The 14,864-nt window shown below is 48.5% G+C and overlaps 1 protein-coding gene and 1 long non-coding RNA gene across 2 annotated transcripts in view; one reads left to right on the top strand and one right to left on the bottom strand.

Annotated features, from left to right (window-relative positions):
- LOC309530247 overlaps positions 1-9,043 on the top strand; it is a 209,860-nt gene extending 200,817 nt beyond the window's left edge. The window contains exon 3 of the long non-coding RNA XR_014218724.1: positions 8,788-9,043. This is a non-coding gene — a long non-coding RNA (uncharacterized lncRNA). The remainder of the gene's footprint in view (positions 1-8,787) is intronic.
- A 1,967-nt stretch (positions 9,044-11,010) lies between these two features.
- On the bottom strand, positions 11,011-14,049 carry POU4F1 (POU class 4 homeobox 1). The gene is made up of 2 exons (XM_082221093.1): positions 13,536-14,049; positions 11,011-12,561 (listed from the first exon to the last, which is right to left on the bottom strand). Exons 1-2 carry the CDS (start codon positions 13,656-13,658, stop codon positions 11,521-11,523), a joined length of 1,164 nt encoding a protein of 387 aa, XP_082077219.1. The 5' UTR covers positions 13,659-14,049; the 3' UTR covers positions 11,011-11,520.
- Between the last annotated feature and the right edge of the window lie 815 nt (positions 14,050-14,864).

Consider the following 14,864-nt stretch of genomic DNA (forward strand, 5'->3'; position numbering starts at 1 on the left):
GAACCTTGCATGGGACAGTTTCTGAAATCTCACGCTCTTCCTGCCCTTTGCAAATGCATCCATCATCATCATCTTTTGCGTCACCACAACACCAGAGGCAACCCCCCCCCAATAAATAGCTTATCCAATCTCCGCATTCTCTCTCTCTCTCTAGTTTTTTTGAAACTTAAAAGTAAAACAAGACTCAAAACAGGAAGCATCCAAGAATGAAATGCAAAAACAATGTGTCACAGGTGCCCAGAAAAAGGACTGGGTTATTTTTGGCACCTAACATTGGGGATAAAGCCCCACCTCTCCTTAGAAATGCATTGCTCTCCATTGTTTTGTGGTATATTCAGTGGCTGAATGTGGTGTACTGTGTTAGGCTGGTTTGTGGCCTGCTGCCCTAACTAAGCCTCCCAGCAACATGCCCTGTTTTCTCTCTGCTTTCAAATAGGAATCCCTCACCCTCAATTACACCACTGATTTGGAGTCCCTTAAGAACAGGATCCTAGTGGTGGATGGAACCTCAATTGCTTTTGCTCAGATATATTTTCCTGACTACATGAGGTCAATTTCGAAGAACATGCCAAATCACAAAGCAGAGCTTGAACTTCTTTTTAAATCTCCCATCATTCATGTGCTTACTTTTACAACAAGGAATTTCTCTCCCTTATCCTACCCCTTCCCCTATCATAAGGTGATTATTCTGGGTTTGTTTTGGGTTTTTTGCTGGCATTTTCATTCACCCTCTCTATTCACTCAAAATTTGAGGAACAACAACAACGATTTATTATTTATACCGCGCCCATCTGGCTGGGTTTCCGCAGCCACTCTGGGTGGCTCCCAACAGAATATTCAAAACACAATAAAACATCTAACATTAAAAGCTTCCCTGAACAGGGCTGCTTTCAGTGTCTTCTAAAAGTCAGATAGATGTTTATTTCCTTGACATCTGATGGGAGGGTGTTCCACAGGGCAGGCACCACTATGGAGAAGGCCCTCTGCCTGGTTCCCTGTTACCTCTCTTTTTGCAGTGAAGGAACCACCAGAAGGCCCTCAGAGCTGGACCTCAGTGTCCAGGCTGAACAATGGGGGGTGGAGATGCTCCTTCATGTATACAGGGCCAAAGCATGAATGTCTGGACCCTGCTTACTTGCAAAACATTGCACCTGGTGTGACGCGAAAGCTTTATCTGTGGGCGTCTTCACATGTGATGGCTCATCAACATCTGGAAAACTTCACTTGCCAATGTCTTTATATTAGAGATGGTGGAAGCTATGGCCCTCCAGCTGATAGAATCTAATTTATCCATTGTCGATGCCGGCTGTGTGTGACAAGAGTCCTATCACCTATGGAAGGCCACACATTCCTCATAAAGCCATGAGCAAGAATGTGTGGTTCAGCCCTTAAAGGTCCACAAACGACATGCTGGTACGCACCTGATTTCACTCAATCGCTCACCACTTGATTGATGGACCTCTATGGCTAACTCATGGCTGGGTATGGGATCTAGCATCACTGAAAAGTGCTGCGTTTGTTCATTTGTTTACCCATCCTTACATACCCTATACTGGCTTCCCACCACAAACCCTACATACATAATTTGTGGGATGCTTACAGTGCAGCCAAACCAACAATACCGTTTGCTAGAAAGGCACACAGAGAGGAAGTTGGATCTCACAGGGTCTACAGGAAATCCTCCCTGTGAGAGCCACGCCCACTGTGTTCAGACAGGTAAGCAGGGCCAGTCTATATTAGCTGCTCCCTGCCCTCTTTTGCCCTTTTTCTCTGCTTTCTCATGGCTCAGCTACAAGTAGCCACAGTTCTGACTCCATTTTAATATAAACTACAATAGATGTCTGCAAGTACATTGTAAGCCTGTCTCAAGACTGCCACTGTGAAACTGAGTGAGTAAATAAGTATATTTACTTATAAGAAGACTGTTTTGCTTCTTCTTATAAGGATTGGTTCAGATGGTTGTAGGACTGAATTATGTCAGGATGTGTATAGAAATTAGGAGAGGATCTCTGTATTAGATATTATCCTTCCTTCCTCCTGTTTGTGAGTTCAGCAGAGTACATCACTTTGCAGCTTAAAATAAGGAAGCTTTGATAGGCTAGTTTTAGCCTTTTCATTTAAGTAATCTAGGATGCTTTAATGCAGATTGAATTCTCCTGGTAATTCCCCTTTTCTGACATTAAAATGATAACCACACAAAGAGTCTTGTAAAAAGCAAAAATGGCATTTACTCACTCAGAGTACTTGTTTAAGAGTAACAGATGCAGCAGCTTTATTCATGCAGGCTTAAAATGGTAATCAGGCTACAAAGTCATTTTTTAGTCTAGTTTCAAATGGAGCCTGAGCAATGGAGCTCAGACATCTGAATGTTCTGCAATGCTGAAATGAAGTTCAAAGAGCAAAGAGAGGAAGTGCTCAGCCTGGTGAGGAGATTTTATGTATGCATAGTCCCTCCCCCTAACAGGGCACTGTGGGAGTGTCTCTCAGAGTCCTCTCTAGGAAACTTACTGGACTCTGAGCTCCAGCTCATATCATGTGCCTATCTAGCAAACATGCATTGTTGGTTTGACTGCATTGTAAATATCCCCACACATTGATGATGACTAAACATAGTGGATGAGGCAGATAGGGAGTTGGGAGTCCAACAACATCTGGAGGACCACAGATTGGCATTCCCTGCCTTGGAGAGTATGAATCAGATTCTTCAATTCTAAATCTATTTTTGGGGGTCGTATAAGCCATTTGTCTGGGGCTGACAGGAGTTGTGGTCCAAAACATATGGATGGCACCAAGTTGGGAAAGTGTGGCCTACTGTGTTATTGTGTGTTTGATTTATGCAACAGAATCAGAACAAGGTGGCTTGTTTGCAAACCTACCTTCAGTGGTAGTTTGTGATTATTGGGCCCCAACCTGATCAAAGTGAAGCACTTTTATGTCTCATTGGCTTAAATTGGAAAACAGTAAGCACATTCATTATCCCATTGTACTAGAAGGAGAGGGAAGTGTTTAACAGAGAAACTTAGGCTGCGATCCATCCTATACATATTGACCTGAACTCCAATGGGGTATATATTTTTAGTAGACCTGCATAGGAGTGAACTGTTTTCCCAGTGCCCATTTTGTGATCAATAAAGTACTTCTGCTTGACTGAGCCCATTGTGGAAGAAAAGGTTGGGGGGAACCTTTGGACCAGCAAACTTAAGCCTAAATAGAGAAGTGTAGATGGATTCATTTGGGATGTTTCACTTCCCAGACTAACAAATTCATCCTGGCTCAATTTGTGCCAGGGCTCAAGATAACCTCTTTTCAATTCAAAGGTAGTACCTGGGATATGTGACTCAGTGCTAGCATTCACTGGGGCATGTGCAGAGTGCAATTCCTTTGGCCACCAAATAATAAGCCCAAGTCGTGGCCACATGTTGTGGGGTTCAGAAAGGAGAGCTCTCTCCTGTCAGAGGGTGTTATTCCTACCCCACCTCCCCTCCCCTTTTAGAACAGGGGCATTCATAGGTTGAAACCCAGGGCATTATAACTAATAGTGGGTTGTAATCTTAAGCAACACTTACCAGAGTAAGGTCCACTGAAAACACTGGGGCTTACTTCTGAGTAAACAGGAATAGAACTATTTTCTCAGCTCCCTATGGAGTGGTCCCAAGGAAACATTTCTTTGTGAATCAGGGGTAGGGAATCTGTGCACTCTTCATATTATTAGACTACAACTCCCATCATCCCTGGCGATTAGCCATGATGGCTGGTGGGCTGATGGGAGTTGGAGTCCTTGTCCCTGTTCTGAACCATCAAGTTGCTTCTCTATTCCTGCCCCCTTACTTTGGCACGCAGCCCCCCTAGATAAACACGCATCACAATGGGTCGTCCTTATTCTGCTTATGTAGATTTCATTTCGGACAAGCTCGGTCCTTCGGAGCTCTCCGGCAGAGTGGACCCCCCCCCCCCCAGCCCTGTAAATGTCAATAAAGGCATATTGACTCAATGGACAGCAGGAGGCTATTAAGTCCCGGGGTGCCAGGAAATGTATGGATTATGGCTCCCTCCCTCCCTTTCTTCCACCACCCCCGTGAGAAAATCTGCTTCAGTGGGCCTGTTCCCCTAGTGTCCATTTTCGGAAGCCTGGCGAGTGACTTTGGCAAGCTTCAAGGGAGAGAGGCAGTGAGATGCTTTCTAGGTAGCTTGACCTGCCCGTCTACAGAACAAGAAGAAGAAGAAGAAGAAGCGGAAGGGAAACTCAGCGGAGTATTAGGTCAAGGCTGAAGTCTAGGTCGTTGCTGGATTTTTTGGTCCGTTGGTTTTTCATGCTTATCTCGACACACGCAAAAGAGGGGTCGTTGGCTTGTTGTTGTTTTTTATCAGAGCCCGAGAAGCGCCCCCCCTCTCTCTCTGTGTGTGGGGGGGGGGGTAGGTAGGTAGGTAGGTAGGTAGGTAGGTAGGTAGATCTGTCTCCGTTAACTGTTTCTCTGTCTGGATTCCAAAGCCTGAACTGTGCTTGGAGAGGGCAACTCTCTGTGTTTGTATGCAGAGTGAAGGAGCGGGAAAGAGAATGAAATTAAGCCTGCCTGCTGATGTCGGGGGCGGGGAGGGGGAATCCAAGGCGTCTGGTTGGCGTAGACCTACTAGATCTTCTTTGATGGAAACGGTTTTTTTTTTTTTTTTTTAAAGATGAGTCTCGTTTTCCACCAACCCATTTACTTTCCCCGCCCGCTGTCCAAATGTCAAGGGTGCTGATCTCTACGTTGATCCAACTGATCTACGTCGGGGTGCTTTGCGTAGCGTCGGCTGTGCGGGCGCCAGAGCCTTTCCTTGACGTCCTTTGCGCCTCTTCCAAAGAGGAAGCCTCCTTAGCCTACGGCTCGGCGAGCACACAGGGAGGAAGAGGCAACAGCCTACTTCAGGCCATGCAGAATGGTCGGTAGGGCGTGGATGTGGCGTAAGAAAAGAGGAGAGAGGAAGAAAGGCCACTTTGGAAGACCAAGAAACCGGGATCTTCTAAATTCTGCTTAAGTTTTATCAGAAACTCTACTGCAGCCCTTTATTCCACAAGGAGCCAAATCTGTACATTCATCACGACCACGGGTAGTCTCGTGTCAGCCTCCAAACGCGGTTCGCTAACCAAGGCTGCTTCCTCCAGCTTAGTCCTTTCCAAGAAGAAGGAGGAGATTTTGTGGAGAGGCAAAAGGGCCTTGTGCAACACGCCTCCCATCAAGCCGCCTCGACAACAATTACTAAAGTTTTTAATTAGCCTCTTGTTATAATTCATTTTATTAATTTTCCAAATCTCAGCCCATGAATTATGCAGAGGGCGGCTGTGTAATTGTGTTTGCAGCAATTCTGGAGGAGGGCGCCCGCGCGCGCGCGCGCGCTGGGCTCCGCGGAGCCGCTCCGGCCTCTCCCTTCTGGCTGAGCGCCCAAAACTCGCCCGCGTCCGGGCCTAGGCGGTGGCAAAGCGCTAATATTTTATCAACCTTTAAATCACACATCAATTAACGCTCAGCAGAGGCTTGTCTCGCAGGTGGGAGCAGGTTCCCAGGCGTCGTGGGATGTTTGTTGATGATTGGAAGGGGGGATAATATTAATCAATTAGGATTCCCCACATTGGGGGGAAAAAAGGAAGGAGGGAAGGAAGGAAGGAGGGAGGGAGGAAGGAAGAAAGAAGGAAGGAAGGAAGCAGCAGGTCTAACCAAAACAAAAACCAATAATGGATTGGGAGCAGGGGAAACCTGAAATTTAAATAACCAGAGGGACCAAAAATCGTCTGGGGGCAGTCAGAAGAACAGGAGCAACGACAAGTCTCCTTTTGTCGCGATCAGAGAAAATAATTATCTTTGGGGAAGGGCAGAGACGGGGGGGGAATCCTCGGCTGAAGGAAACTTTCTTGCTCCTTGTGGGGGAATCTTTGACTTGTTGAGCTAGGCACAGGATTAGGTTTAATATCACAAGGGGAGGGGAGAGAGCAAGGGGTGGGAAAGGATCAATACGAGCCCTTAGTTGCCTCTGTCTATTATTCATTGATGACGGTCTAATTTAAGTTGAAAGCAATTTCAGAACAAGTGTTAAGTAGAAATTCCACATGTCTGGGTTAGACGAGGGAGAAACGGCAAGGCTTGAAGTGCGCGCGCGTGCGCGTGTGAATTAGTTTAAAAACCGAGAGATTGCTTCGGGGAGAAGGATAACTTTTGCCTTAAACAATATATTCAGGGCAACTGAACGCAATCAGCCTTGCAAATGCTCATTTCTGCCCTCCCTCCAACACATACATTTTTTAAAAAAATCATTTCAATGACGTGCTGAGCAATCCTGAACATGCCTCCTCAGAAGTAAATCCTATTTAATCCAGTGGGGCTTGCTCCACGTAAGTGGGTTCAGGCTTGCAGGCTAAGTTTTGACATCAGTCCTAATCATATTTACTCAAAAGGAAGTTCATTTCCTAGTCCTATATGATTTGTGTTTAAAGACTGCAGCCTTAGGGCGCGATCCTGTGCGTGTTTTCTCGGGAAGCAAGTTTCATTAAGTGAAATGGGACTTACAGCGCCGTCCTAACCTTATCTCCTCAGAAGCAAGCCCTGCTGCGTTCAATCCGGCTTACTCCCAAGGAAGTGTGCATAGGACGGCAGCCTTAAAAATACTACCGGAAAATCTTAGGAGGCGTTTTCCAGTGAAAACAACTCACTTTGTGCTCATAACATGCCTTGTTTTTAATCCCAGGGTCGGTTAAAAGAAATATGCAGAACACAACCCGTTCCAAGCGATGTACTTGGAAGTCCGGTTGGTGTCAATGGGATAAAATCCGAGCATGTGGTTTAAGGGAAATAAAGGGAGCTATAAGGCGGCAGTAGGAAACATACTTATGAGTAAGCCCAATTGAAGACACTGGGGCTGACTTTCTAGTAGCCATGATTGATCTGTAATCTGTTTAAATTTAGCTCGAAGATGCCCAATGAATGGATCAACCCGCATCGCCACCTCCTGCCTCTGGAAGGCTTTTTGCTTCCTTGAGGTCTACATATTAAAATCCCATAGTCCAACTGTACTGTTATTAAATGTTTTAAACTGTCACACATAAAACTATTCATTTTTGTGTTGTTCAGTTTCCCATCGATATTAAAGCTGAAAACTTTGCAAAGTACAAGTGTTTGCTGTGGTTATTATTTCTATTGCTATTATCATCATTCGCAATCGAAAGCTGTTGTGTTCAACATTCCTTTTTAAAAATGAAAAAAGAAAAGCAAAGCTATATATTGACCTTAAGTTGGTCTCTTTCAAGCAACACGTACCACGTTTCTGGTATTTTGAAAGGCCCAGTGTGCTGGACCGCAACATTTCTCTTCGAAGGTAGATAATGAAAAATAAAACACGACTTGATATTAATTTTATTTGGTCATTCCTGATTCTCCAAAAATGATATCCGATAGAACTCACGTATAAAATATTTTTTGTTTTTTTGTTTTTGGTTTTTTTTACAAATGCATTTAAAAAATCAGATGACATTTCGAGTTCATAACAAAAGAAACAAATCTGTTCTCGGTGGAAGAATTCTACTTTTTTTTGTGTGTGGGAGGGAACCCAAACCTTTATTTACCCTTTTGTACCCTTTCCCACCTTCTCCAAGAGTTGCTGAAAAAAGAAAAAGAAATCACAGCTTTTGGAAGTTGTCGTATGTTTTACCAGCCAGGCGTCTGGATTCACAGGTTTACGGCCCAAAAGACACGGGTTTGGATAAAAGAGAAATAATCACGGGCAGGGCAAGATCTCAGCTTTAAATAAATTCCCCCCTCCCTGTAGTCTGGCACACATACAGTCAAATACCATACTCACTGAACAGCGGGGTTGTGCCCTACTCAGAGAAGACCCAACGGAATTAATGAGCAAGACTACATTCAATTTCGATGGGTCTACCGTGAGCAGGATTTAGTTAACTACAACCATATTGTAGTTTAGCTAACTTCAACCAGCTGAAATTATTCGCGACATGCAGCACGAAACTACAGAAAGTTTTCTCAGAAGTAAATTCCATTGACTTCAACGCCGCTCAGCCTTAGGCGGCAGCCCTGCGTTTACTGACCTGCGAGTAAGTTCCAGTGAACTAAATAAGGCTTACTTCCGAGTCAAGATGTCTTAGGATCGGGCTGTCGTCACGAAGGACTTTAGCTGGATCGGGGTCAATTTGGTGACTTGGAAGAAGTCGGTGGCCAACGGTCAACTCTACTCAGAATACATGGAAGAGATCCGTGTATGGTATTTATTAACCGAAAATAGAAAATAAACATTATTTTTTCCTACATCATTAAGTACACATATATGTGTACATATAAACCGGAAGCTACTTTGGCTAGGTTCGCTCACAGATATTTTTCAGAGGAGCAAACTGTTTCAAAAAATAACTTTTGAAGTCCCGTCCCACCCCCGTGCTCCGTTCAAACTTGGTCTTCAATTTTCTGCACTTATACCGAACAAAGGTCAAGAAACACACGCAGCTAATATATAGTTCATTTTATTCAGAGTATCCATTTCCACATAAGACCTATCTTATAGTAAGGATTTCTGAATTTAGCAGAAAAATACAACTCTCGATTTGTTAAAAATTTTTGGTAGACTCTTTTCTGTCTTGGTTTTTGTCTAAAGGCTTGATGCCTTGATTTTAGTTTAGTTTAGTTTATTTATTTTTTTAGCAGCCGTGTTTCAGGAAAAGAAAAGAAAAAAGGGAGGGGGAGAAACCTCATAAGAAAAATAAGTAATAATTATTAATAATAATACTTTTCTGTTGTTTTTTTCCAGGTTTGTTTTATTTGTAGGTGTGCTGGGACAGATCTCCCTGTTGAAGAGTTTGGCGTACAGAAATATTTCTGATGGAAATTAAAAGAATATATATATATATAATTTTTTTTTCTTAAGAAAACATCATGAAGATCCAACCAAGGAGAATGCTCAGCAAACATACATGGACAGGTAGATAATTCAGTGACAAGTGGTTGAAATTCGTAGCCATTTTGCCCCCCCTCCCCCTGTGTATTAAAGAAAATATTTACAAACATCTTCCTCATTTATTTATTTTTTTGTTGCTGCTGTTTGTTTGCTTGCTTCTGCGTTAAGATCTAAATACAAGTAACGTGACAAGGACTCGGTGTGTTGGGGTGTGTGTTTGTGTGTGTGTTTTGTGTGTGTATCTCCCTGTGTGTGTGTGTTCGGTGAAAAAACAGGCAGTCCACTGTGCGAAAATCACATCCATCATTCACAAAATAAAAAGGAGGGGGCGGGCGGGAAAGGAAATAAATCGCTGGAAACCACTGCTCTAAGTTTTCTCTTATTTTTTTTAGTGCTCAGTTTCGAATGCATAGGACGTTTGCTCTGCAAACAATGATACGAAGAGAAAGAAAGAAGGGTAAAAAGAAAAAATGCCTTCGACACGCGTTATATAAATTATTAAACCATAAATACTCGCATAAATAATTAAATAAATAAACAAACGAACAAGCAAACCCCCCGAAGACCTGATCATGGGATCTTTCTGCGCCTTCTCAGGACATGACATGCATAATCTCAGTCCCTCCCTCCCTCCCTCCCTCCCACCCAACCCTGAACCCCAAATTTCTTTTTATAGGTATTATATTTTCCCCTCCAAAAACCCCCCTCTTTTTCATGTTAAATAAATTCTTTCGGAGATTAAAGCATTTCCTGTAAAAGATTCAGAACTCGCCGCTCCCTCTTGTCTCCCTCCCTCCCGCGCCTTTCCTTCATTGTATACCCGGCTACCATTTCACAGAAGTTAACAGCCCTCCGGTTACGGATGGTTGTTGTCCAACAAAAAGGAGAAAAAAAGAAGAGGCAAGAAGTCACGATCCTTCAGAAACTAGAACTCTCCTGGTCCTACGTGGGAAATCGTATCAGTGCAAAATTCCTTGGTCCCCCAACATTTTGTCTATCTAGCGTTTATTATCGAGAGGAAACCAAACACGCAAACGCCCCGCGCGCGCTTTCCTTCACCTCTTAAAATCGAAACACCCATCCGGACACTTTGCGGTGGCGAGTTTCACAATAGGAGTTCGGTTCTCTTCCTGGGTTAAAAAAGAAAAACATCTTCCAGTGGAAACCTCTGCACCCTTAACTCGGAAGTAAATCTCACTGGACTTGCAAATGTGCAAGGGCGCGGAGGTTTGCAGGAAAAAACAACAAACCCAAAACAGGACTTTCCGCACCTGCAGGAAGCTAAACTGACCGGTGGGTTAAGGTGATGCTAAAACGTCCATTCAAACTAACCCGCTTCCCAACACCAGGTACCAGAAAGGTCGTGGGAACACGGTTTTGTTTTGTTTTGTGCTACATAGCTACCCGGGCGCCTGAAAGGGAAGGGGGAATAAATAAAAGCGAACGGGCCACGACTTTTGATTTGTACGCTGCTTGTTTCCAACAGAATACAACGAAATAAAACAGCTTAATGATCCCCCCCCCCAAACTTTCGCAGGGTAGGGAAGGGAGTTTGTAGCTTCAGAAACAGAGACGCTCTTTGGGCAAAATTCCTCACGACAAACATCACCAATAATCCAGGAGGACTCTCCTTGCTAACCACGTCTCCTCCTCGCCTAACCGCAGGCCTCCACGCCCCCCCCCCCCAAGTCGCCCGCAATCCCAAGAACATGGAGCGATCCACATCGGTCAACTTTAAAAGGAAAAATAGCTTCAATGAAATAAACCATTTGTGGGAAGGAGGGACAATGACGCGGGGGGAGGGGGCAACGAAAAGGAAAAAATGCAGGACGAAAACAAAACACGCCATGAGCAGCACATCTTCACCCCCCCCCCACAACCCCCCAGCTTAGGTTTCTGCGCTCTCTGCCCTCCTGCTTCCAAGCAGCGATTTTGTACAAATCCTTCTGGATGGGCTCTTGCGCGCGCGCAGGCGCGCCCGTCCGTCTGCAGAACATCTATGTGCATGGGCTTAGGCTGCAATTTGCCTTCTCTTTCCAAAGGGATCACACTCAAAAAGTGAACTCACTATCTCTCCCCCCCCCTTCTCTCTCCCCCGCCCCCCTTTTAGACGCACACACGTGTTTGAGCTTATTTTCGGAATGCTTCGTTTCTCTGAAGCGACTCGCTTTTCGTTTGATTTGTGCCCCCCTCCCGCCCCCCTCCATTGGTCCTCGGTCAGTCCCCAAGCGGTCGCCCCCTCCCAAGAGTCTCTAGTCCAAACGAGAAGTCCGTGGGGTCCCACAACTCAGCCCCTCTCCACGCTCCCTTGCCTTTTGCGCCCCTTCTACAAAACAAACGAAGCCCCCCCAAAAGCGCGCCTCCTCCCTCTCTCCCTCTCCATTCTCTGGGGGAATTTTGACTGCGAGGGCCTTTTGTCTTAGGTCAAAGGTTGTTTTTTAAATTTTTTTTTTTTTGCTTGGGTGGGATCGGAGAGGCGGCCAGTTATTATTTTGTCTGTCTTTCTCTCTCTGCGTGTGTGTCTGTGTCTGTCTGTGTGTCTTTTTGTCCGTCTGTGTTTTGTTTATTTTTTAAATTATTATTTTTTCAGTAGGTGGCGGAGAATTTCATTCTCTTTTGCTTCTGTCTCTGGTTGCAAAACCAAACCCTCACCACGTTCTTTTTGAGGTCCAGTTTCTCGGCGATGGCCGCGATCTTCTCGGACGAAGGCCGCGGCTGCACGGCGAAGTAAGCCTCGAGGGAGCGCTTCTCGGGCGCCGCGATGGAAGTCCGCTTGCGCTTCTTCTCGCCCCCGTTGAAAAGCTCGGGCTTGTTCATTTTCTCGCGCTGCGCGCCCTCGGCCTCCTCCAGCCAGGCCTGCAGGATGGGCTTGAGCGCGATCATGTTGTTGTGAGACAGCGTAAGCGACTCGAAACGGCAGATGGTGCTTTGGCTCAGAGAGCCCACGCCGGGGATCTTCAGGTTCGCGAGCGCAGAGCCCACGTCGGCTTGCGTGACGCCCAGCTTGATGCGCCGCTGCTTGAAGCGCTCGGCGAACGCCTCCAGCTCGCGAGGGTCCGTGTCCGAGTCGCAGATGGACGCCAGGCCAGCGGCGCCCACCGCCGCAGCCGCAGCTGCAGCCGCCTGGCCGGCCGCGCTGCCGCCGTGGTGCGCCGCCACCAGCCCCGGGTGCGGCAGCCCCGACGGCATGTTCATGGCGGCCGCCGGGTGCGCCAAGTGGCCCAGGCCGTGCATGTGCGCGTGCGGATGCGCCGAGGTGGAGATGAGGCCCCCACCTCCGCCGCCGCCCCCGCCGCCTCCTCCGCCGCCGCCGCCTCCACCTCCGCCGCCGCCCGCCCCGTCGTGTCCCCCGCCGCCGGTCATGAGCGCCAGCGAGGGGGAGGTGATGTGCTCCAGCAGGTCGCCGGGCTCCAGCGCTTGGTGGTGGTGATGGTGGTGGTGGTGATGGTGGTGACCCAAGGGCACCGTCGACGTGGAGGTGCACGGCACGCTGTTCATGGTGTGGTAGGTGGCGTCGGGTTTGAACGGGTGGCTCTTGCCTTGCGACACGGCGATGTCGACCGCCGCCAACGCCTCGGCCCTCGCCAGCAGCGTCTCGTCCAGGCTGGCGAAGATGTTGCTCTGCAGCTGCAAGCGACAGGGGAAGAAACGAGGCGGAGAGGAGGCAACGGGGCCGGGAAGGGGAAGGGGAGCGAGGGGGAGAAGGGAAGGGACGGAGGGGGAAAGCCATGGGGAGAAAGAGAGAGAGACAATTAGCGCCAAAACAGGGGAAAGGGGGCCGAGAAGCAAGGGTCAGGTTGGAATAAAGGAAGGAGGAAATTTTAAAAAATGGAACGGTGCAGAAGAAAGGAGGAATGGGATAAAAGGAAAAGTTGTTCGTAAATGTATTGGAGAGGGGTGAGCAGGTCGGAGAGAAAGGAGGGGAAGGAGGAACGGAAGAGGAAGGCAAGGAGAGGGGAAAGAGGCGGCGCACAGAAGGCAGAAACAGGAGAGCATAGGAATGTAATTGGGGGCAGCGGAGAGAGAAGGGTGGTCATGTTGGGACAGCAATGAGGGGGAGGCGCGGTGGGGAGGGGGGAGATGAATGGGAAGATCAGAAGAAGGGAATTGGCGGCGGGGCGGGGGGGGGAAGAGTGGTTAAGCAACAGGAACGCTGATAAGTTTTTTTAATCTTTAAATGCGATTGCCCGAGGAGAAGGGTGGCGAGTGGAGGAATCCGAGGCCAGGGGCGACGGATGCAGGAGTGAGAGAAAGTGTCCGAGCGAGTGAGAAGGGACGGAAGGGAGATCAGCCGCTGTCGGCTGGGGCCGCCGGGTCTCTCTCTCACACACACATATACACACACACACACAAGCACATTCCTTTCGTGGGGAGCGGGGAGATCGAGTTCCAGCTAGGACCCGGGAGCCAAAGTGATGCAGAGCTGGAGGGAAGCCGCGCGAACCCCCGTTCTTAACCCTGGATCTGCAGAGAAGGGGAGAGAGGGAGGGGACGCGGCTGGATCCATGCAAGAGAGAGAGGGACGGAGCGGGAGGGGGGAAGCGGGAGTCAAGGCGCCGGGAGGGCGAGCGGGGAAGCCCGGCTGGCGGCGGGTCCCTTACCGGCGGAGTTGGAAGACACGCTCTCCTTATTGCTTCGGAGCTGGAGTGCAGCGACGGGTACTTGTGCTCGGGGAGGGTGGGGTGCATGGCGAAGTGCGGCTGCTTGCTGTTCATGGACATCATCTTGAAGGCTTGCGGTGGAACAACAACCAAAAACGAAAAGAGGGAGGAAGAAGAAGAGGAAAAAAAGAGAGAGAGAAAGGAAAAACAACAACCCCGAAATCCACCCAAGCGTGCGGGGAGAAAAGAGCTCTCCTAGCGCCGGAGCTCAACGAGGCGGCGGCGGCGGCGCATCCGAGGCTGCTGGCGCTTGGAGCTCCCCGGGAGCGCGCACGCCAAGCCTCCCTGCAAGCCTCGCCGTCTGACTTATCTGCCTGCTCTATCCCAAGGCTGGCAGGAGATGCGCTCGCCTTACACCTGAGCCCCACATCCCGTGGCTCCCCGACCGGCTCTCCCTCTCGCGAGAACTGGCGACGCCAGTTTTGATAGACTGGCCCGCTCTCTCTCTCTCCTCCTCCTTCCTCTGCACGCTCCCCCCCTCCCTCCCTCCCTCCTTCTCTCCTCCTCCTCCTCCTCTTCCCCCCGCCCCCGCAGTCGCATCTTCCTGCTCACGTCTAACCAGAGAGCCGGAGTCTGCCGCTCCGGTGACAAAGGCCAAGGCAGCTGCTGTTACACCTGGAGCTCCGACACGTGTGCCGCTGGCACACGGACAGATGTGCTGATGTGTGCGGGGGAGGGGGAGAGGGGTCTAGGCGCCGCGCGCGCCCGGTTGTGTGTGTGTGTGTGCGCGCCCGCCCGCCCATAGACTCCATTAGGACGAAGAATGTCTTTTTCTAGCGCCAGAAGAGATGCAAAGCAGCGGCTGAGAGCTGGGTTAGCGCGTTTGGATATCTTTTCTCCCTCTCCTGGTTTAAAAGCAGCGGCGGGCTTCTCGCAGAACTGCGCTTTTTTTGTTTTCGGTTTGCGATTTGTCCGTTTCCTGGTCGCTGTTGGCCAAACCAGCCATTAACTGTGTCGTTGTAGCAATAGGTTGTGTGAATGTGGTCAAAGCATGGTTGCTTTCTTTAAGTTCTCTTTTGCTGGAGGCGAGTCGTCCTGGTGGTCCTATTCCCTGGGCCCGTCCTGCCTAGCCGATCCACAACTCCCCCCCGGAACGAAGCGCTTGAAGGGTAAGCCGAACTGGCTCCATCGCCTCCCACAAAACGATTGTCCCGTCGTCGTCCCCACCACCTCCCTTCCTAAAACAAGCAATTCTGGAAGTAAGTTCCGTTGAAATCAGTGGGGTCTGCTTCCCGGCGAACGTCTTTAGCTGGGCTGGGACTGTAAGAC

Source organism: Podarcis vaucheri (genome assembly GCF_965113315.1).
Source record: "Podarcis vaucheri genome assembly, chromosome: 4".
NCBI classification, from domain to species: Eukaryota; Metazoa; Chordata; class Lepidosauria; order Squamata; family Lacertidae; genus Podarcis; species Podarcis vaucheri.